The 21,760-nt window shown below is 62.3% G+C and overlaps 3 protein-coding genes across 3 annotated transcripts in view; 2 read left to right on the forward strand and 1 right to left on the reverse strand.

Moving 5' to 3' along the window:
• Window positions 1-1,115: 1,115 nt before the first annotated feature.
• LOC125342026 (basic proline-rich protein-like) lies at window positions 1,116-3,188 on the reverse strand. Its single transcript, XM_048334160.1, has 4 exons — window positions 2,691-3,188; window positions 2,078-2,569; window positions 1,817-1,956; window positions 1,116-1,659 (listed from the first exon to the last, which is right to left on the reverse strand). The coding sequence occupies exons 1-4, from the start codon at window positions 3,186-3,188 to the stop codon at window positions 1,116-1,118; spliced, it is 1,674 nt and encodes a 557-aa protein (XP_048190117.1).
• Spdl1 (spindle apparatus coiled-coil protein 1) lies at window positions 3,029-11,707 on the forward strand. Its single transcript, XM_048334218.1, has 13 exons — window positions 3,029-3,164; window positions 3,419-3,531; window positions 5,008-5,189; window positions 6,274-6,450; window positions 6,570-6,764; window positions 6,939-7,088; window positions 7,177-7,275; window positions 7,362-7,472; window positions 7,714-7,854; window positions 8,698-8,807; window positions 9,052-9,239; window positions 9,891-10,230; window positions 11,545-11,707. Exons 3-13 carry the CDS (start codon window positions 5,031-5,033, stop codon window positions 11,690-11,692), a joined length of 1,818 nt encoding a protein of 605 aa, XP_048190175.1. The 5' UTR covers window positions 3,029-3,164; window positions 3,419-3,531; window positions 5,008-5,030; the 3' UTR covers window positions 11,693-11,707.
• Window positions 11,708-14,202: 2,495 nt separating this feature from the next.
• Window positions 14,203-21,760, forward strand: part of Dock2 (dedicator of cytokinesis 2) — a 160,259-nt gene continuing 152,701 nt past the window's right edge. Inside the window, 4 exon segments of the mRNA XM_048334161.1 lie at window positions 14,203-14,282; window positions 19,916-19,999; window positions 20,475-20,515; window positions 20,753-20,808. Coding sequence (XP_048190118.1) covers window positions 14,240-14,282; window positions 19,916-19,999; window positions 20,475-20,515; window positions 20,753-20,808 — 224 coding nt within the window. The 5' untranslated portion in view covers window positions 14,203-14,239.

The raw sequence follows: 21,760 nt of genomic DNA on the forward strand, positions 1-21,760 counted from the left end.
ACCCTGTCTTTTCACTATTCTCAGTCAAACCCAAGCCCCTGCTACAAGTGTTCATTCTGCGCATCACTGTACTTGTGACAATCCCATTTCCTGATCTCTTCTCGGATAGCTCTTCCCTTTCTCTTGCTGGATTCTTCTCTCCCGCCGTGGAGGATAATCCCCCCAGTCCTGCACTGAGCTGCCCCCTCTCTGCCCTCTCCCTCCATCCCGCAGGATACAGCAACCACACCTTCGGCCCCTCCACCCACAACCTTGCAGAGCCCTCGCCGCCCAGCTCATCCCACGAATCACAGAACTGATCCGATCCCGTTCTTGTCAGGCTCTTGTGTCTCAGCTCCTGAGCTTGTTTTTGCTTGGCCCACAATGAAGACTAGCATGAAGCGCTATTTAATCATGAGGAAGAACAAGAAACTCTAACAAATCCTCTAAGTAAGAATTTGTTGTTCAGTGAGTGGCTCTTTGGCTAAAATCTAAGCTCCTTTGAGTAGGACTATTCATCTGTGGTACCCAAAGCCATTATTAAATAAGCTTGTGTCAAAATAAATACAGCTTTTCAAGACAAACTAACACCCCGCTCTGTCATTCCTAATAACTCAGTGGGCCAGAACAGTTGGGATGAAAGAAGGGTTTATCCCAGTTCTGTACAGGGGCGGTATTGGGGATTCTAACGGGGTGGGGTGGGGTGCGTTTTGTTTCTCCACATGGAACTTCCTTTCCTTGTCTGCACCCTCCGCTGTGTGCAGGGAAGGCCCGTCTCTCCTGTGTGAACAGGCTGAAGGCCCTTCTTCTGGCTATGGGGAAGGCGTACCTCATTCGGTCCTGGGGGTCAGGTGTGTGAGCTAGCCAGTGAGCTGACCGTCTAGGTTTCCTTGCACGGTGTCATTACATAATCGTCTGTCTGGTGGTGTCGGCGGCACCGGCAGCCCTCAGCCCAGGCTGCTCCTAGAGCACCAGCTGGTGTCAGCACCAGACCAAGCCAGCACCGGATCGGTTTCAAGCTCTTAGCCGGACATCCATTCAGGGCCCTAAATCCAGCAACCCCCCAACTGCTCAGGTGGGGGGTGCAGTGCCAACCCGGACCCCGAGCCCGGGCCGGACCCCACGCCTCACTGCAGTCACCAGAACCACAACTGACCCCGGGCGCCCCCAAGCAGGGGGCCCGGGGTGCTGGGGTCCCTCCGCCCCGGGAAGCTGGGGGGCGCCCCACACCGCCGCAGGGGGCCCGGGGCGCTGGGGTCCCTCCACCCCGGGAAGCTGGGGGGCGCCCCACACCGCCGCAGGGGGCCCGGGGCGCTGGGGGGGGCACGGGGCGCTGGGGGGGCACCGTCACACCGCCGCAGGGGCCCGGGGCGCAGGGGTCCCTCCACCCCGGGAAGCTGGTGGGCGCCCCACACCGCCGCAGGGGGCCCGGGGCGCTGGGGGGGCACCGTCACACCGCCGCAGGGGGCCCGGGGCGCTGGGGGGGCACCGTCACACCGCCGCAGGGGCCCGGGGCGCTGGGGGGGCACCGTCCACACCGCCGCAGGGGGCCTGGGGCGCTGGGGGGGCACCGTCACACCGCCGCAGGGGGCTCGGGGCGCTGGGGGGGCACCGTCACACCGCCGCAGGGGCTCGGGGCGCTGGGGGGGCACCGTCACACCGCCGCAGGGGGCCGGGGCGCTGGGGGGGCACCGTCACACCGCCGCAGGGGGCCCGGGGCTCTGGGGGGGCACGGGGCACTGGGGGGGGCATGGGGCGCTGGGGGGGCCCGGGGCGCTGGGGGGGCACCGTCACACCGCCGCAGGGGGCCCGGGGCGCTGGGGGGGCACCGTCACACCGCCGCAGGGGCCCGGGGCGCTGGGGGGGGCCGTCACACCGCCGCAGGGGCCCGGGGCGCTGGGGGGGCACCGTCACACCGCCGCAGGGGGCCCGGGGCGCTGGGGGGGCACCGTCACACCGCCGCAGGGGCCCGGGGCGCTGGGGGGGCACCGTCACACCGCCGCAGGGGCCCGGGGCGCTGGGGGGGCACCGTCACACCGCCGCAGGGGGCCCGGGGCGCTGGGGGGGGGCCCGGGGCGCTGGGGGGGGGCCGTCACACCGCCGCAGGGGGCCCGGGGCGCAGGGGGGGCACCGTCACACCGCCGCAGGGGGCCCGGGGCGCAGGGGGGGCACCGTCACACCGCCGCAGGGGCCCGGGGCGCAGGGGGGGGGCACCGTCACACCGCCGCAGGGGGCCCGGGGCGCTGGGGGGGCCCCGTCGTTGGCAGCGCCCCCCGACTGCCCAGAGCAGCCGCCGGAAGGCCCTCCGCGCCCCGCCCACCCCGGAAACCGACCCGGCAGCACTAACACCCGGCGGGGACGGATCCGAACCCGCCACCGGCTCGCGCCGGAAGTGGGTGGGACACGCCGCCGGAAGTCCCTCCGAGCTCCTCGACTCGAGGGCGGGGCGGGTCTTCTCGCGAGAGGCGCGAAGCCTCGCGGGACGGCGTTCGAAAGCTGTGGCGCCCAGCGGAGGCCGGTGAGGGCGCCGGGCGGGGCGTCCCGGGCCGGGGGCGTCGGCGGGCGGGGCGCTCGGGTCTCCCGGCTCGGCCTGTGCGGCCGCCGGCGCCGGGGGGCGCGCGGGGGTGAGGGCGAGGGGAGCGGGCAGGGCGGGGGAGCCGGGCGCGGCGGGGCGGCGGGGCGGCGGGGCGGCGGGGCGGAACGGGTCTCGCCCGGAACGCGGGCCTCGCGGGCGAGCTTCCGGCCGGACGCGGTCCAGCGTGGGACCGGGGCCCCGCCGCGCTGCCGGCCGGGGGGAAACGGGCCGGGGCGGCCGGGGGCCCCGCTGCGCCGGAGGCCGGGAAGCCCGGGGGAGGCCCGGGGCGGCCGGGGGGGCCGGGGGGGCCGCTGCGCCGGAGGCCGGGAAGCCCGGGGGAGGCCCGGGGCGGCCGGGGGGGCCGGGGCGGCCGTGGGGGCCGGGCCGCCGATGTGAGGAACGCCCCCGGGGCTCGGCTTCCGAGCTCGCTGCCGGCGAGGACGGGAGGGGCCGCGGCGAGTGGGCGCCCCGGGGCGGGCGGGCGGGCGACACCGGGAGAGCGAGCATGCCCCGAGCCCCGCTTGATGTCGTGCGGCTCCCACGAGGGCCCGGATCCCGCGCCCGACGCGCCCCTCCTCCGGGCGGGGCCGTCGCCGCCCCCGTCTTCCAGGTGAGATGAGAGGACGTCACACATTCTGGCTCACGAGCAGGCAGCCAGCTGTGTGTGGGGGGGGGGGGCCGGGCCGGACCTCAGCCCGAGCTGCTGTTTGCCCCCCACATGCTGGATGCACGCCACGCTTTGAGAGATTGGAGAGGAAAGGGGCTGATGCTTCGTGCTCGGGAGCTAGACTCGGATTCCATCTCCTTTGGCCATTTACTAGCTAATAACCCGGGCCACGCCGCGTCTCCTTGTGTTTTGTCTAGATTGCCTGTGTACAGTGGGCCCGTGCCGTCTCGTGGGGCTGCCCAGGGCATTGCATAAGGTGATGCCACGCCTAGGGTGACGCTGTGCTGCCCCTCTGGCTTCCTGATTGCAGGTTGGTGGGTTAACTTTCATCCACTAGATCTCTGCTGGCACACTTGCCTAGGGAAACCTTCTTTATCCACCTTCCCTCCTACCCTGTTCTCCACCACCCTGGGGCCAGATGAGGGCAGTTCCCCTGTTAGGGCCTCAGAGACCACTCTCTGCCTCTCCGTGTGCGCGCGCGTTACACTTGCAGGTTTATAGTTCAGGTGATAGACTGTAAGACTCAAGAGGAAAGGTTATTCCTTGTCCGGTGTTTTGAGTCAACACTGCACAGTTACTGCCAACACAATGTTGGACAATTTCATAGGACTCCAACCAGACTTTTTGAGTGAATGAGAGCTAGTTTTGCCATATCGAGGTTAACTCCATATTTCTTTGGTAGATGTTGAGATGACAGTATTCACTTAACCGAGACTTCCAAGGGAATGAATAAAGATGATGTACTTGAAGTAGTTGGCTTGGCAAATAAATGGTTGTTACAACAGTGCAACACTTAGCTAGATGTCCCTACCACAATGCAGGCATGTGAACACTTTCCAGTATAAAGTGGTAGCCACTATCCCCGAGTAACCCATGGTAACTATTGTCTCTGCTGGAACCCTGTATTCTCCATCCTCATCTTCATTCTTTTTTTTTTTTTTTTTTTTGGCCAGTCCTGGGGCTTGGACTCAGGGCCTGAGCACTGTCCCTGGCTTCTTTTTGCTCAAGGCTAGCACTCTGCCACTTGAGCCACAGCGCCACTTCTGGCCATTTTCTGTATATGTGGTGCTGGGGAATCGAACCCAGAGCCTCATGTATATGAGGCAGGCACTCTTGCCACTAGGCCATATCCCCAGCCCCCTCATCTTCATTCTTAAAGATGTTGCTTCCTAATCCATTGACACACTGAATCGCTGTGTCTACCTGGCTGTAAGCACGTGTGCTTGGACACTGGTTTTCCTCACTTTAGGCGGAATGTCCCTGTTCCAATCTCTGCACGTGAACTCACCGTCTTCTTTAATCAGGGATAGTCCATTGTCACTTGTATAATAGGTTTCTACTCTCATGGCTTTATTTTTTTCTGTTCAAAAAATAAGAAAGAAAGCTGCCGCCATCCCTTCTCCAGCTACTCCCCCAGTTTCTGCTTTTTGCATCCTCTTAAGCCCACTCTACTGGGCTCTTGTCCCATGTCACCGTCTCCCCGCCCCCTGCCAGAGCTGCCCCTGGGGTCACCAGTGACCCCCATTAATTTGGAACCAGTGGTTAGTACTCAGTGTCGTGACGCCTCAGACACAGAGTTCTTGGATTGCCTATGGGCCTTTTTACACTGGACGTACAGTCAGTGCTGTAAAGTTTCTGGATTTCTCTTATCCTCTTGAGTTGTGTGGGTCATGCAGTTAGAAGTCAGGAACAGACTCTTAATCCTTTGTGTATGGCAAGAGTGCTGAGTACACTTATTTTCTGGTTTACGTTTAAGCTCAAGTAATTATATTTCTTTAACTTATAGGAAATTGAAGACAGGAGAGGAACATGGAGTCAGACAAAATTACAGATCTTCGAAATAAGCTCAAAGAGGCTGAAGAGGAGCGACTCAAAGCTGCACAGTATGGCCTACAACTCCTGGAGAGCCAAACGGAGCTGCAGAGTGAACTGGATAAGTGTCGTCATGAGCTGATGGCCGTGACTGAGGTAGACTGTGTACTTGGATTTACAGGGGGCTGGTTTGCTACTGGAGGTCTATTTTGCTAGCACTTGTCATTTTACTTACAGCATATCTCACTCCCTGTATGCTCTGTCCATGTGAAAGGAGAATGAGCTAAATCAATTTCTCATGTTCTTCCCGACCTAACGTATTCTGACTTTACAGAGAATCTTGTTATGCTTGCTCTTACCACGTTCTGCCATTCTGACCCCCAGCTGTGGTTTTGTCTGAACTCTGGTGAGGTGGCCTGACTTGTTTCAGGTTTCAGAGCTCAGGTGACATCTAAATGTCACTTTGCAGGACTTTCATTCTCCTTACAAGCTGTAGGCATCTGAGTTGTGACAGAAAGAAACTCTGAGGCCGTGATTTTAAGCCTAAGGATTACCTCAAAAAGGAGAGAAATAAATAATAGTTGATCTCTGTCCACTAAACATTCTTTCTCTGTAGCTCTTTGTAAATGGCACAGCATCGACATCATTGCTTGAGTCAAAACTTGTGACTCTCATGTTTATTGTTGGTCACAGGACTTGGCCGATAAGCCATCCACTCAGGCAGAGCTGTGGTCTGGACGCCATCCTCACTGCGCTGGACCACAGCTGCGCCTCGTTCCCAGGCTGCCTGCTTCCGGCGCGGCCCCTCATGCCATCCTTCCCCACACAGCCACCTAGCGGTCACAGGAACACCTGAAAGGTTGCGCCCCTCCCTGCCCCGGCCACTCGGGCTTCAATTCTCTGTACAATGAAACCTGAGCTCTCTACGGGGGCTCGGGGTCCCCGTGTGAGCTGATCTCCTCTCAGACAGACCACTCCTCTTCTGCTGTGCCTCCGTGAGGGCCAGCAACACCTTCACCCCCCTCCCTCCCAAGGAGCACTGGGGCCACTGCCTGTGTCCACCTCCCCAGGAGCTTGTGAGACCCTGTCCTGTGTGTCAGGCACATCTAAGGGGTTCATTGAGGCCGAGTCGCACAGTGAACTCCAGATGTGATACACATCTGGAGGCGGTGAGGCCGCCTCCCCGCGACCCCCTCCGTGGGGTTTTGTGTCATTGAATTGTCATCGGATCCGTTTGCAGAAATACGAGCAGGAGACATACACTCTGCAGAGGGCCGTGGAGCTCAAGAGCCGCATGCTGGAGAGCTTGAGCTGTGAGTATGAGGCCGCAAAGCAGCAGCAGAAGGCGCAGCTGGAGCAGCAGGAAGAGCAGCTGGGCCGGAGGCGCGCGCAGGAGGTGGGCGAGCTCAGAGACAAGGTGGGATGTCCGCGTTCCGGAGCGACCCCCCACCCCTGCCCGGCCGTCCGCGGGCGGGGCCCGAAGGCTCCCCCAAGCACGCCCGCGGGCCGTGACCTCTCCCTCCCGCCTCACTTCAGCTGGGAAGGCTGAAGGCAGACCTGGACGAGGCCCGGCTGAGCGAGAAGCAGCTGAGGCACAAGGCGGAGCACCAGAGGGAGCTCCTGGCGCAGAAGGCGGAGGAGCTGCGGCTCCTGTCCGCGCGTGGGCCCGAGCGCGCCTCCTCGGAGCTGCTGGCCCTGCAGACGGAGCTGGCCGACGCGGAGCGCCTCAAGGTGGGACGGGCCGCCCCCTGGGGCCTCCGCGCGGGCCGGGCCGCGGGCCGGGCCGCGGGCCAGAGTCGGTGGGAAGAGCGGGTCGTCCGGGGCCTTTGGCTTGGGTTTGGGGGGGAGTGAGCCGCCGTGACGGAGCCGCGGATGAGAGCACCCCTCGCGCTTCCCCTCGAGCAGGCCAGCCTGGAGGAGGAGGTGCACGAGCTCCGTTACGCGCAGGAGAGACTGGAGCACCTGAGCACCGACCTGACGCGCCAGGCGGCGCGTCTGCAGGCCGAGAAGGAGGAGCAGGAGAGGGAAGCCGTGTCCTACTACAACGCCCTCGAGGTACCGGGGGGACCCCGGCGCGCGGCCGCGGCCTCGGCCCCGCCTTCCCCCATCTCGTCCGTCAGTAACAGCTTCCTTCTGACTGCAGAAAGCGCGGGTGCAGAACCAGGATCTGCAGGTGCAGCTGAGCCAGGCCCTGCAGCAAGCCCTGGACCCCAACAGCAAAGGCAACTCGCTGTTTGCTGAGGTACTCGAGGGGCGCCCGCGAGCCAGGGGCTGGGTGGCGCCAGCGTGTGGGGCACCAGAACAGTGAGACGCGTCAGAACTTTCCAGGTGGAAGACCGAAGGGCGGCCATGGAGCGGCAGCTTAACAGCATGAAGGGCAAGTACCAGATGCTGAAGAAGCAGAACGCCTTCTTCCGAGAGCAGATGCAGCGGATGAAGGTAGAGCGCGCCGCACGGCAGAGATCCCAGAGCACAGGTGGTTAGGCGGAGGGCTTCAGACGGGGGAAAAGTGGGATCGGTACTCCAAAGATACGCCCGCAGCAGGACTTAAGACGGCGCATTGTTAAGTTAGAAGCTGAGGAGCAGCCGGTCAGTTTAGTTTCTTAAGGGAGCATCGTGCCAGCAGTGTCATCGAATCCCTGCTTTATTTATTGGGCGTGTGCTCGTGGCTCTTGTCTAGTTACAGATCGCCACGCTGGTGCAGATGAAGGGGTCTCAGACGGCATCCGAGCAGCAGGAGCGGCTGTTCGCCATGGTGGAGCAGAAGAACGGGGAGATAAAGCATCTCCTAGGGGAAGTGAAGAGTCTGGAGAAATTTAAGGTGTGTGAAACGCTTTAAAATGAACCAAATTTAGGATTTCTCCACGTTTTTAGCTTTTATTTTTTGTGGTAGTTTTGGTTTTGTGCTGGTGCTGTGGTACTAGGGCTTGAACTCGGGACCTTGTGCTTGCATGGCTGGCACCGTCCCTTGAGCCATGCCTCCAGCCTGACATTGTGCTGGTTGTCCGGTGACCGAGTCTCACGGACTCTTGTGCCTGGGCTGGCTTCGCGCCACAGCCTCTCAGGTCTCGGTCTTCTGAACAGTTGGGGTGACAGGCGTGAGCCCTGGCTTTTAAGCAGTCTCTCTGTCACACAATTGGCTCTTTACTTTCATATTTTCTGGCCTGTACGTTTGTTCTTTCCTGTTAGCACCGGCTTGCTTCTCGCGGGGCTTCATTTCAGCGTGCCCAGGTGGGGTCACCGTGCCCAGGTGGGGTCACCGTGCCCAGGTGGGGTCACCGTGCCCCGGTGGGGTCACCGTGTGACTTGGCCAGGCCGCCCTTTGGCCGTGGCGTGGTCCACCGTGCGCCTGGACTTTTTTCCCTACAAGTTTTGTTGTTTTTTTTTAAGAGACTGGCTTTTTTCCCTTGCAGAAATGATATGCCCTTACTTCAGATCGCTTTCCGTTTTGTTTCATCTTATGGCTTTATCAAGTTCAGAGCTCAAGCCAGCCCGCTTTTCCTTCTGTCCAGCAAGCCGGGGAGGTGGAAAGGCCCGGGGGTGCCGTGGGGCGGGGTCTGGAGGAGTCTCTTCTCCCGCTGGCCTGTGAGAGGGGACGGGTGGCTGAGCGCACACTGCCACCCGGTGGTGGGAGCGGGCAGTGAGCGCCCCCGTGCTCCCCCAGAACCTGTACGAGAGCGTGAAGCAGAAGCCCGCCGCGGAGCCCAGCTCCTCCGCCCCGGGAGACAGCAGCTACTACACAGACCTGCTGCAGCTGAAGATCCAGGAGCTGACGTAGGTGTCCCGGCCAGCCGCGGGCCGTGCCGCGGAGCAGCAGCATGTGGCACGAAGGAGGCAGGGTTTCCTCTGCGGGGAGAAGTTGCCATTGTCAAACCTTATTTTAATGGTTTATTTTGTCGTTGTTACTGAAATCCCCAGAGAAGGGCTTTTTTCCGTGAGTGTTGAGACTCCCCAGTGAAAATGACTCCCCGGGCTCTGTCTGTGCTGGGGCTGAACGCGGGCTTTTCCGTCACCACAGCAAGGAGAACGAGAGCGCCCGAGGCGAGCTGTCCATCCAGCGCATGAAGGCCTTGTTTGAGAGCCAGCGCACCCTGGATTTTGAGCGGAAGCTTTTTGCCAATGAAAGGTGCCTCCAGGTTCTGGAAAGTGAAAATATGAAGCTAAGAGCTAAGCTGGATGAATTAAAGCTGAAGTACGAACCCGAAGGTAGATGTTTGTGTGTGTGTGTGTCTGTATCTGTATAGACACACACACATATGTGCTTCACTTACTTTTGTCTCAAGTCAGGAATAGCTCTGAGAGTTTATATCAACTTTTCTTTGTTCAAATCTCCTTATAAACAAATTTGTGCTTATGTACGTGTAGCTGTAAGGAAAACTTACTGCTGCAAAATTATAAGAACAAGCCAGGTGCCGGTGGTTCACGCCTGTAATCTTAGCTGCTCAGGAGGCTGAGAACCAAGGATCACGGTTCGAAGCCAGCCCAGGCAGGGAAGTCCATGAAACGCTTTCTGCAGCTCACCACCAGAAAGCTGGCGTTGTGGTTCAAGTGACAGAGCGCGAGCCAGCCTTGAGCTGAAGAGCTCGGGTCAGCGCGCAGGCCCGGCGGTGAGCGGAGCGGTCCTTCCGCGCCGCCTCCGCCGAGAGGCCGAGGGGGGGCTCCCGGGCCAGCGCCCGCTCCTAGCGTCCCCGGGGAAACAGCGTGGCCTGGTCCACTTTGAAGAGGCACAGACGGGTAAGAAGTGTCCGGATTTCAGTGGGAGCCGGTGGATTTTTGAGAGAGAAAGGGAAAAGGATTGCGTCTCCCATGCGTCCTCTGTTGGTCATTGGCTGGATTTTCCCATGGTGTCCGTTTCAGAGGCGATGGAAGTGCCTGTTCTCAAGAAGAGACGAGAGGTGTTACCCGTGGACGTCAGCGCCCCTGAGGGCCAGCCCGCCCACAGTGCTAGTGGGAAGGAAGTTTCTAGACTCTCACCTAGCAAGGAGGAGACACAGTCCTGTCCAGACAACTTCAAAGATAACTCGCAGTTAGAAAAACCAGTGTCTACGGACGAGCCCGTCACCAGTGTCGCCGCCGGCAAAAATCTGCCCCCAGACGCCCAGCCCAAGAAGGAAAAGAAGTGTGTGAAGCTCGTGGACGCCCCGGCCGACGCCGAGGCCTTCGACGAGAGAGACGGGCCCTCCCCCGGCCCGGCCAGGTCAGTGCCCCCCCCCCCCCCCCCGCACCGCACGGGGCGCACACTCCCTTGTCTGTTTCCTTAGCACCGAGCGCAGTGTAACGTCCCAGGGTCTTCTGTCGGCCTCCAGCCTTTCCCAAACCCCAGAGTCTAAAGTGAGGGCGGAGGGTGGGGTCGAGGGAGGGAGGGACTAGGAAGGCGGGACTTCCTGTTTGTGAAAGGGAACCACGCAGCCTCTGCCTTAAGAGCGATGATGAAAGAAACGTTAACTTAGCTACTCGGAGGGCTTTCTAGTAGCTTAAGATGCCTCAGTTCATAAACACGGTGGACTTGCTCATGGCTTTTGATGTCACGTGCACTAAGCCTTCAGAAGTGGGCTTTGATGCATAGTTGACATTTCTTAAATACTAAGCTAGTTTATTTTCGTTTTTCTAAAACCTCAAAGCCTTTGTTTTCTGCACGATTGCGTTTGTGACTCACAGCGAGTCGGGCATGTGTGTCTGAGGGAGCGAGTGTTGAAAGGGCTTTGTCTTTCTAAGACGTTGTAATGGAGGTAAGAAGGGGGGAGCAGGAGCCAGGAGGGCCGCAGTCACCGCACTCGGGGTCCACAGTTTGATTTTGATTTGAATGTGGCCACCGCAGAGATGGGGTTCGTGGGGGACTTGGCTGTCGCGGGCTCTACATCCTGAATTGATGCCTTTCCTACCACGGATCTTCTCAGCCCTTTTGAATAGATCTTCCCCGTCTACGTTTCCTTTGTGTGTGGGTACTGGGGCTTGAGCACTGGGCCTCCCCCTCCCCCCTCCCGCTCCCACTCCCCCTCCCCCTCCCCCTCCCCCTCGGCTTCCTTCCTCGTGGCCGGCCGGCACTCAGTTGTTGGCGAGCCTTGGCACTAAGGTCCTCCCGTCTCCCGCGCGGCGAGGAGGGTAGGCACGTCACGTCTGTGCCACGCCACGTCTGTGCCCCTGGATTGTTGCTTGAACTATGATTCTGGTCATTGGTTTTGGTGTTGTTTGGATGGGACAGACAGACACGCACTGACAAAGCCCAGGGTTTCACGTCGTTTCGACCTTGGGCTCGACCTTGATGCCCGTGCATTTTAACCCTGTGTCACGTGTGCTTACTGTAGGTGCCCACTGTGGTTAATTCTCTCAGGGAGGCCTTTCCAGGCGCCCTCCTCTTCTGTTTTTAGACCTTAAAAAAGATATTCTTGGACATTTAATAAAATTAAGGTAATTGATAGAAACGTTTTAAGAAACACCAACTCCTTGATGGTTGGTGACACCGCCAGGGTCCGGTTCTTTGAATTCAGAGCGGATATTTTGATACCCGTAGGCTGGCTGTCGGTTCGAGGCTTCAAGCAAAAGCTGAAGAGGAGGACGAAGCCCCAGGCAAGCTGGGGAAGGCGCCGTCCAGGAAGGCGCACCCCGTCCTGTATGTGCCCTCCAAGCCGGCGGCGCAGGCGCAGTGCGCGCAGCAGTAGGGCCACGGGGCCCCGGACGCCCGCGGGGGGGGGACGCGGAGGGGGGACGCGGAGGGGGGCCGTCGTCCCGGGCAGGGCGCCGCCTGGCCGGTGCTCCCCCCGCACGCGGCTGCACTGCGAGCCGCGGGGCCCCGGGTGCGCCCCCTCCCGGAGCCTCCGTGGAGCACAGGCCGCGGTCTCCATCCGAGGGAAGGTGCTGGTCAACGGAGCTCTGCTTCCTGCGTGGATGTCAGCGTTCAGGGGACGTGGTCACATTGAAAAAGAACACTGAACCCCCTTAAATACTCTTATTTTCCTTCCTACTTAGTTTTTCACTGTCGTAAAAATAAAGAATTTGGTTTAAAAGCATATGTTGTGATAGGACGTTTTCTTTCTTTAAAGCACATTTCTTACAATTTAGATTTTTATGTCTCAAGCACGTGAAACAATTAATTTCTGCAAAGTTGCGTTGTATTTCCTTGCCCTGTGTAGATTTAAAACCTCAACATAGCAGTAAAAAGTGAAAAGATCAATGCGAGGCTACACAGTTCACAATACAGAACATACAAAGATAGAAGCGCGCAGTCTACGCCCTGACGAGATTGACGGACTCCAGGCCACACCGGAGTCAGAAAGACAAACGCGAGTGAACATCGGGACAGGAGCGAGCACAGCACACTGCACAATCACTACACGGGGGAGGAAGCCTGGCGATTGAGATAACGCAGCGACATTCCCAGAAAAAGCTAGCTCCCCCAAAACCCCGATAGGAACATTGACGTCTCCGACGCTAAATCCTTTCCACCAGGCCTCGGTGATGGACGAATGGATCCGCCCCGTCACGTAACAAAGCCCATCTTGAAATGGTGTCCTCTTATTGCTAATGATGCAATCTGACAGGCAGCCCTGACCTCACGGCCGCAGGGCACGGACGGGACAGGCTGGGCCGGGGCTCCTGGGCGCAGCGCTGCTCTGCCCGGCACGGCTGAAGTAGACGTGTCTTTAGTATGTGGACAGCGTGTGGAACCTGTAATTCTCTTCCCTGGGCGTGAGGCACACCTGTCACCCCAGCCCTTAGGAGGCTGAGGCGGAAGGATCGCAGTTCAAGGCCAGTATGGGCTACAATATGGAGACCTTGTTACAATCAACCAAACTACCTCATTGCACCAACAGGGAAGGGAGGGCACGGTACCCCCTTAATGAGGAACCTTGTAAAAGTACCCCATATTTGCTGACTTAGGCAAAACCCAACTACCACTATGCAAACCTTACATGAAGGAAAGGATAGACACGGCCCACCAACCTCCCTTCCCCCTGCCCGGCCCCCACACCGAAGGACAGCAGGGGTGGGGCCCAGCTCCGCTCTGAAGGCAGAGGGGGAAAATCAGCTCATCATCGAGAACGTTCCGCGTGTTTCTGGACCGTCCAGCGCCTGGTGGGGGCTCAACCACGCTGCAGCACGCAGAGCACAGGTTCCCCTCGGGTGTGAACATGAGAAACAAAGTCGCTTAGAATGAGGGTCCATCCTTAAGATAGCTGTCGTGTGTTTGCAAATATTACAAAATAAGAAGAAATCAGATTTCTGGTCCTGAGCATTTTAATAAGGGATACTCACTTTGTATTAGGTTGCACACGCACACGCACACACATGCGCGTGCACACACATACGTATTGGTCCTGGGGTTTGATCTCAAGGCCTGGACACTGTCCCTGACAGCTTTTGTGCTCAAAACTAATGCTCGACCACTCGAGCCACAGCTCCACGTCCAGGTTTTTAGTGACTAACTGGAGATAAGGCGTTCCACAGACATTCCTGCCTAGGCCGGCTTTGAACCTCCATCCTCAGATCTCAGCCTCCTGAGTAGCTAGGATTATAAGCACGAGCCACTTGGGCCTGGCTAGGTTTTTTAAAAATTAAAATAGCCTCAGAATCTGAAGCCACAAGACCAAATAACTTAAAAAGAACACAACAGCAACCTGGGTGCGGCTCAGTTTTCCAATCTGCAGACCCTAACCCGTTTCGCCGTGGCGTCTTTGGTCTGGGACGGCACGCAGACCGCCCTCCTCGCGAGTCCAGATGGAGTGCGTCACTCGCCTGAAGACATCTCCCGCGCTGAGGAGTCCACGACCAGCAGGCTCACCTGGCGCTAACAGCAGCGTTTAGAACGACACGGCCAAGGCGGGGGGGGGGGAGGGGGGCTGGTCCTGGGCGCTCACGCCTGTAATCCCAGGAAGGCCGAGGAGGATGAGGACCATGGCGCTGACCGGGCCCCTGGAGAGACGCCCCCAGCCCAGCCGCTCGGGACCGAGTTGGTTCTCAGTGCCCCTGAGGCTCAGAAGCCCAGGGAACGGCCTGGGGTGGTCAGGGTGCCCCCGGCATCCCCTGGCCGGGTGGCCTGCACCCCTGAGCCCTCTGGTGAGCCCCGGCCGAAGGCATCGGGGAAGGAAGCGCGGGGAGGGCGGGCCCTGAGGGAGTCTGCGAAGAGGAAGGAAGTGGGCCCCACGGCGCCTGCCACTCCCGCCCGGGTCCCCACGGGAAGACGAGGAGGGTAGCCCCGGGCCGCAGCCATGGCCCCCTGGCGCAGGACCGACAAGGAGCGGCTCGGCGTGGGTAGGTGCGGGCGGGGGCGGGCCGGGCCCAGGGCCACCAGGCACCCAGGAGAAGGGACGTGGGGCGGGCGGGCGGCCCGGGCACGGGAGGGCCGGACACCTGCCGCCCGGGGCCGGGCCGGGGCTAGGCCGCAGCGCCCGCCACTTCCCTGCCGCAGGCCGGGTGCGGAAGGAGGCGGAGGGCGAGGGGGGCGCCGGGCGGCCGGGGCCCTCCAAGCGCGGTGGGACCCCGGGGGGGGGGACCTGGCGTCCTGAGTGGGGGGGCCTGGCGTCCTGAGCGGGGCCTGCCCCCGCCGTGGCCCCCCCTCCTCGCCGCCCAGGGCCCCCGGGGGCCGGAAGCGGGGCGGGGGAGGGAGGCAGGTGCTGCCGTGAATGTGAACGCCGCTCTGGACTCGGCCACGCGGGCTCCCTCCCGGGCCAGCCTCCCTCCGTGGGCCCCGTCCAGGGGCTCCGTCCCCATCCGCGCACGAGCGGCCTCGGCAGAGCTGAAGCCAGGTTGGGAAGGCCGGGAAGGCTACGCGGGAGTGGGGTCCTTCTCCCCCTCGGACACTGGGGAGTCCTGGAGGGCTTCTGAGCGGGGGGAGGGCGCCCCTCTGCGTCCGCCCCTGCGGAGGGCCCCTGAGGGCAGCCCACGGGGGCTGTGCAAGGCCATCGGGGCACTTGGGTGACACCATGGCTCCAGCACCTGTTGTAGATCCCAGCATGCGGCCTGCTACTCACCCCTCCCTTCCCCCCCCTCCCCCCCCCGGTTCCAGGCCTCACTTTCCCTGTCCATAAACCCAGGGTTAGCAGCAGGGCCTGCTTCCTTCCACTCAGAGCACAGGGACTGAGTTCACGTCCACGAGTACCAGAAATCCTGATGGAGTGTTAGCGATTCCTGTTGCAGGCTTGGTCCCCTTGGTGACAGTCTCCCATTCCGGGGTGATGGCAGGGAATTGTGGGTGCCACGGGGCTGCTGTGCATCTGTGGGAGACCAGAGGGTCCTCAGTAATGTGGACTATTGTATCCTCCCCAAAGTCGACACACATGGTGGTATTGTGTTCCGATTTCACCAAGCCCCATCTGTGGGAGCCGGGTAATGACTCCGGGAAAGTACGCTCAGAAAGCATTGTGTAAGCCAAGGCATTCTGTTCCACGTGTGAATCCTGGCCTGGCATTGGTGGCGCACACCTATCCCCAGCTACTCAGGAGGCTGAGATCCAGGATCTCAGTTCAAAGCCAGCCCAGGCAGCAAAGTCTGTGAGACTCTTATCTCCAATGAACCACCAGAAAACTGAAAGCGGAGCTATGGCTTACACTAGCCTTGAGCAAAAGACCTCAGAGACAGCGCCCAGACCCTGAGTTCAAGCCCTGCCACAGACAAAAAAAAAGAAAAAAAAAAAGGTAGATTCTGAGAGCCAGGAATGCTCACCATCCATTCCCATCCATGGAGTCTTAACCCATTTCCACTGTAGATGGCCCCACGATGGGCAGCGAGGGCCAGGCTCCCTGCCCCAGGAAGCTTCCAGTCTGGGAGGTATCTCATCTTCTGCATGGAGCAGCGGGAAAGCACACTGATTAGTACCAAGGGCCCGCTCCCCTGGGGAGCAGTGGACCTGGGGGCAGGTGGAGCTCTGGCTCCCTGGTTCTGGAACTCCTGAAATCACCGTTACATCTCACTGCAGTCTTGCATTGAATTGTCTGGGCCTGAGATGGTGACACTGGTCCTTCTCCTATGTAGTGTACGGACAGGGCAGACATCCATTAGTAGCTGTTGATGGGATGGATGGATGGATGGATGGATGGATGGATGGGTGGATTGGTGGGTAGATGGATAGGTGGATGGACAGATAGATTAGATGGGTAGGTGGGGGTGTGTAGATGGACAGGTGGATAGATGGATAGTTTAGTGGGTAGGTGGATGAATGAATGGATGGATGGGTAGCTAAGTAGGTGGATGAATGGTTAGATGGTTGAGTAGGTGGATGGGTGGGTGAGTGGATGGGTGTATTGGTGGGTAGATGGACAGGTGGATGGACAGATAGATGGGCAGATGGATAGGTGGGGGTGGGGGTGTAGATGGATAGATTAGAGGGTAGGGGCTGGGGATTTAGCTCAGTGGAAGAGCACCTGCCTGGCGAGTGCAAGGCCCTGAATTCGGTCCTCAGCTCTGGAAAAAAAAAAGATTAGTGGGTAGGTGGGTGGGTGGATGAATGAATGGATGGATGGGTAGCTAAGTAGGTGGGTAGATGGATGGTTAGATGGTTGAGTGGATGGATGGGTGGGTGGGTGGATGGGTGAATTGGTGGGTAGATGGACAGGTGGATGGACAGATAGATGGATAGATGGGTAGGTGGGGGTGGGGTGTAGATGGATAGATTAGTAGGTAGGTGAGTAAGTGGATGGTTAGATGGATGGGTGGATGGATAGGTGAGTGGGTAGATGGGTGGATTGGTGGGTAGATGGACAGGTGGATGGACAGATAGATGGATAGATGGGTAGGTGGGGGTGGGGTGTAGATGGATAGATTAGTAGGTAGGTGAGTAAGTGGATGGTTAGATGGATGGGTGGATGGATAGGTGAGTGGGTGGATGGGTGGATTGGTGGGTAGATGGACAGGTGGATGGACGGATAGATGGGTAGGTGGGGGGTGGGGTGTAGATGGATAGATTAGTAGGTAGGTGAGTAAGTGGATGGTTAGATGGATGGGTGGATGGATAGGTGGGTGGGTAGATGGACAGGTGGATGGACAGAGAGATGGATAGATGGGTAGGTGGGGTGGGGGTGTAGATGGCTAGAGTAGTGGGTAGGTGAGTAGGTGGATGGTTAGATGGATGGGTGGGTGGATGGATTGGTGGGTAGATGGGTGGTGGATGGATGGATGGATGAGTAGGTGGGTGGGTGGAGGGGTGGTGGGATGGCTGAGTGGACGGATGGGTAGATGGATGGGTGGGTGAGCGGTTGGTCCTGAAGGGAATGTGAGCGGGCAGGGGCGGGGCTGGAGGGGTTGGGTTTCGATGGCTCTCAGGGGACCTGCCCATCACGCCTCCATCTTCCCATCCACTCCTTTCCCCCCAGGCTCTCGGGGAGCAGCACAGCGATAAGTGGGTTGAGCTCTTGTGCACACACCTGCAGCTGGCCCCTGGCCACTGTGGGGCGGCACGCACAGACGACCCCGCCGGCTGTCCATCGCACGTCCGGCGGGCTGCCCTCCCCCTCCCTGCCCTTCCCACCCCTTCCCCCCTCCCCAGAGCCCACCCCCTCTCTTGGTGTCCAGTCTCACTTCCCTCCTGGGGCCTGGCTTCTCCTCCGAGAGCGTGCGGCTGCTGTGGCGGGCGGCCGGGCACCCCCCCCCCCTCTCTCTGGGCTCGTTTGGTTTTCTCTTCACCCGGAGGCCCTGCCCTTCCAGCCCGCAGTGCCAGGCCCGCCCCTCTGCAGCTGGGGCTGGGGAGCTGGTGTGGAAGCCCTCTTCCAGCTCTGTGTGGACGGGCGCGACGCCAGCGTGATGGGGTGGTGCCAGCCGGGGGGTCGGGTGGCTCGGGGCGCGCTGTCCCTTGCGCCGTCGGCGGTGCCCGCGGCTTTTCTGTCCCTCGGGCAAACGTGGGGATGCGGGCACACGAGCGGCCGCGTCCCGCGCAGCGTCTGCTCCTGGCAGGGTCTGGGGGCCGTGGGGTCCGTGGCCCGTGGCCGGCGTGGGGGCCGAGCGGCCACGAAGCCCCAGCTTCTCTTTTCCTAACAACGCCCACTCTGAGGATGGGGCTGCGGTCGCGGGGCACACGAATCCTCCCCCACAGCCATGCCCCCCCCCGCCTCCCACCCCCTGCGGCTCTGCCACCTCCTAGCTGCCCCGCCGCGCGGGCCCCTCGGCGTGGAGCGGCAGGGAGCGCGGGGGCCTGGGCCCGGCTGGCGCGGAGGTGGGGTCCCCGCCGGATGCTGGCCGCCTCGCTGCAACCTCGGCCCCGCCTGGCACAGAGCAGACGCCCGCGTGGGGCGCGCACGGCCCCGACGGCGGGTCCCGCCTTGCCTTCTGACGGCTTGAGGTTGATACAGACAGCGCAGGCGCCAAAGCCTTCCACCCGACGTGGCTCAGCGGCGAGGCGCACTGCAGAGCCAGGGCGACGTCCCGGGTTCAATCCCAATACCAGAAAAGAAGAGCCAACAAGCAAACCTCATAGCCGCCCGTGGAGGGGCGCGGGGCCTCCCACCTGCCAGGAAAAGCTGCCCGCCGGGCGAGGACAGCGGCTCCTGAAGATCTCAAGAGGAGAAAATGTGGCCCCAGGAGCGGGCTGGGCAGGGAGGCAGGACTCTGGGCTCTGCTCTGGGTTCGAGTCCGTGTTCTGTGGCTGTCCTGGGCCACGGCCATGGGTGCGCTCCCGGGCCCTTCTTTCCATGTCCGGACTGTCGTACGGTGTGTGTGTGGTGCGTGTGTGTATGCGTGCGTGTGCGTGCGTGTGTGTGCGTGTGTGCTGGAGGTTACCGTCAGAGCTGTGGGGGTCTCTGGCCTATCCAGGCCTGGGCCCCAGCGCCCACGCAGTGGACGCCCACGGGTGTCTGTGGATGGGCCACATGCCCGGCCAGCAGTGCGCGCACAGGGCAAGTCTGCCGCCCTCCTTGGTGTCGCAGCTGGCGTTTGCACACGGAGATGGCCGCCTGTGTATCTGTCTGCTAGGAGCCTTTTCCCTCTGTCCCGTGCCTCAGTTTCCTTATCTGTCAGCAGAGGAGCCCCGTGTTTCCCTCTGAGGGTGAGCAGTGGCGCAGAGCCCCGGCCTAGGACAGTGGTGCATCATTTTCCCTTCTTGTCCCCTTGGTCCGGGCTCCTGATAAGCAGACTGCGATCGCTCTGGGCAGAACTGGGGGCCGTCAGGTGATTCCGTGTTCACGTCGACAGAAATCCCACCCGCAGCAAAACAGGCGCCGTGGGCTTCCGCCCTGGGACTCTGAGCGGGAATCCAGGTGGGGTCAGTGCTGAGATAGCCCGGAGCTCAGGATAGCCCTTTGCCCCTTGGCAACAACTGCTGTGGTCTTGGGGGGCTGTGGCAAAGCGGCCCCTGCTTCAGGTCCCTCGACGTGGGGAGGGGCTTCTCCTGGGACGCCTCCCCGGCGGGGGCTGGGGTGGGGGCGCCGCGCCCACTCAACCCCGCCAGCCCGGGGCGGTCCTGCCTCGGTGTCCCGCCTCCCGCCCTGCCTCTGCGGTGCGGCAGGCTGGGCCGGGGCTGGGAGAGGCGGGCGGGTGTGGACGCGCGGGCGCTCGGGGCTGGGGTGTAGCCGGCCCGCCGCGGGCGCGGGCGTGGAGATGAGCCACGCGCTCAGCGCCGCGGCCGAGGGGCGCAGGGCTTCCTGTGAGTCATTTAGAAAGCCTGACTGAGCGGGGATTCGTGAGCAGGCCACTTCCCCTGTCGGCCGTGCGGCCACGTGGGCTCCCTGCCCCCCGGGGGCCCCTGAAGTCAGGCCTGACCTGCCTTCCCGCGCCGAGAGGACCCAGAGCTCCGGGGGGCCTCAGGCCGGGCGGGGGGGAGGGCGGGGGGGGGGGAGCTGCCAGGAGCCCGCCGGGGCCCGAAGCACAGCACCCCCCGTGGGTGTGGCTCGGGCCGTGGGGGCGTCGCCGCGGTGGGGCCGGGGTTCACGAGGCCCGGCGCCCCTCTCCCCTCCCCCCAGCCATCTCCAACTTCCCGGGCGGCCAGACGCCGCAGCTCGCGCTGCAGATCGGAGACGTGGTGCGCATCCAGGAGACCTGTGGGGGTGAGTCACGGCCACCCCCCCGCGGGCGTGGACTCGGGGCCCGGGGCCGCCCCCGGCTCTGCACCCCGCACCCCCCGTGGCCGGGCCCAACCACGGAAGCCACGCTGCACCGGCGTGGCCACTGCCGAGGTGGCGCGGTCCCGTGGCGGTCTGGGGACCACGCGTGTCGGGACGCGCCCCATCCTGCCGCAGGAGCCGACGCTGCGGGGGCGGAGCCGGTCCCGCCCCCCCCACTTTCCCCCCCCCCCAGCTGTCAGGACCACCACCACCTCAGTTCATTCCTTCATTCATGGAGTCCGTGCTTCACCACGGGGGGCGGGTGGGGGGCTGGCAGGGTGCGGGGGGCCGCCCCACGCGCACGCACGCACACGCGCACGCCCACGCAGGCGCGCACACACCACCCAGCCGCAAACCCGAAGTGCAGAGGAGGCGGCTGGTTCCCATCCCTCCCCACTCCCGCGCTTTCTCTTTGCAGAATGGTTCCGAGGCTATCTCCTGAAGCACAAGATGTCGCAGGTGAGCTCCGTGTGTGTGCAACTGGCCCCGCCCCGTCTCCCGGCCTCCTCCCGCCCGGCCCCTGGGCCCCGCCCGACTCCCACCTTCACCCCTTCCTCAAAGGGGTCCCCGGTGTGTCCCCTCCCACGATGGCTCCAGCTGAGGGCCCCCTGGTCACCCGTCTCCTTCTGCCTTGTGTGGGCGTCCCTCGTCCTGCGTGATGGAGGCCCAGCCTCGCGCCCTCCTGTCTCCCCACAGGGCATCTTCCCCAGGTCCTTCATCCACATCAAGGAGGCGACAGTGGAGAGAGGGGGGTACGTGCCTGCTCCCGCCTTCTGCGCTCGCTCTGCCCTAAGCCCGGCTCTGCCCACTGCGCCCGGCTCTGCCCCTGTGCCCGGCTCTGCCCCCGTGCCCGGCTCTGCCCCTGGCTCTGCCCCTGTGCCCGGCTCTGCCCACTGCGCCCGGCTCTGCCCCTGTGCCCGGCTCTGCCGCTGTGCCCGGCTCTGCCCGCTGTGCCCGGCTCTGCCCCTGCGCCCGGCTCTGCCCACTGTGCCCGGCTCTGCCCCTGTGCCCCCGGCTCTGCCCCTGTGCCCGGCTCTGCCCCCGTGCCCGGCTCTGCCCCTGCGCCCGGCTCTGCCCACTGTGCCCGGCTCTGCCCCCGTTCCCGGCTCTGCCCCCGTGCCCGGCTCTGCCCCTGTGCCCCCGGCTCTGCCCCTGTGCCCGGCTCTGCCCCTGTGCCCGGCTCTGCCCCTGTGCCCGGCTCTGCCCCTGTGCCCCCGGCTCTGCCCCTGTGCCCGGCTCTGCCCCTGTGCCCGGCTCTGCCCCTGTGCCCGGCTCTGCCCCTGTGCCCGGCTCTGCCCCCGTGCCCGGCTCTGCCCCTGTGCCCCGGCTCTGCCCCTGTGCCCGGCTCTGCCCCCTGTGCCCGGCTCTGCCCCTGTGCCCCGGCTCTGCCCCTGTGCCCGGCTCTGCCCCTGTGCCCGGCTCTGCCCACTGTGCCCGGCTCTGCCCCTGTGCCCGGCTCTGCCCCCGTGCCTGGCTCTGCCCCGTGCCCAGCTCTGCCCCTGTGCCCGGCTCTGCCCACTGTGCCCGGCTCTGCCCCTGGCTCTGCCCCTGTGCCCGGCTCTGCCCCTGGCTCTGCCCTGTGCCCGGCTCTGCCCACTGTGCCCGGCTCTGCCCCTGTGCCCGGCTCTGCCCCTGTGCCCGGCTCTGCCCCTGTGCCTCGGAGCTGACCGTGTGCTGGCAGCGGGCGCCCATGCACCGGGGGCT

The sequence above is a fragment of the Perognathus longimembris genome, chromosome 25 (genome assembly GCF_023159225.1).
Source record: "Perognathus longimembris pacificus isolate PPM17 chromosome 25, ASM2315922v1, whole genome shotgun sequence".
Classification (NCBI taxonomy): domain Eukaryota; kingdom Metazoa; phylum Chordata; class Mammalia; order Rodentia; family Heteromyidae; genus Perognathus; species Perognathus longimembris.

What these genes read in the sequence shown, in the direction of transcription:
- LOC125342026 (XM_048334160.1), bottom strand. Translation starts at nt 3,188, where the DNA reads ATGTGTGACGTCCTCTCATCTCACCTGGAAGACGGGGGCGGCGACGGC. An exon ending in GCCCCGGGCCCCCTGCGGCG is followed by an intron (nt 1,957 to 2,077) that starts GTGTGACGGCCC and finishes GTGCCCCCCCAG; the next exon opens with CGCCCCGGGCCCCTGCGGCG. An exon ending in CGCCCCGGGCCCCTGCGGCG is followed by an intron (nt 1,660 to 1,816) that starts GTGTGACGGTGC and finishes GTGCCCCCCCAG; the next exon opens with CGCCCCGGCCCCCTGCGGCG.
- Spdl1 (XM_048334218.1), top strand. Translation starts at nt 5,031, where the DNA reads ATGGAGTCAGACAAAATTACAGATCTTCGAAATAAGCTCAAAGAGGCT. An exon ending in CCTACTACAACGCCCTCGAG is followed by an intron (nt 7,089 to 7,176) that starts GTACCGGGGGGA and finishes TTCTGACTGCAG; the next exon opens with AAAGCGCGGGTGCAGAACCA. An exon ending in GCAACTCGCTGTTTGCTGAG is followed by an intron (nt 7,276 to 7,361) that starts GTACTCGAGGGG and finishes AGAACTTTCCAG; the next exon opens with GTGGAAGACCGAAGGGCGGC.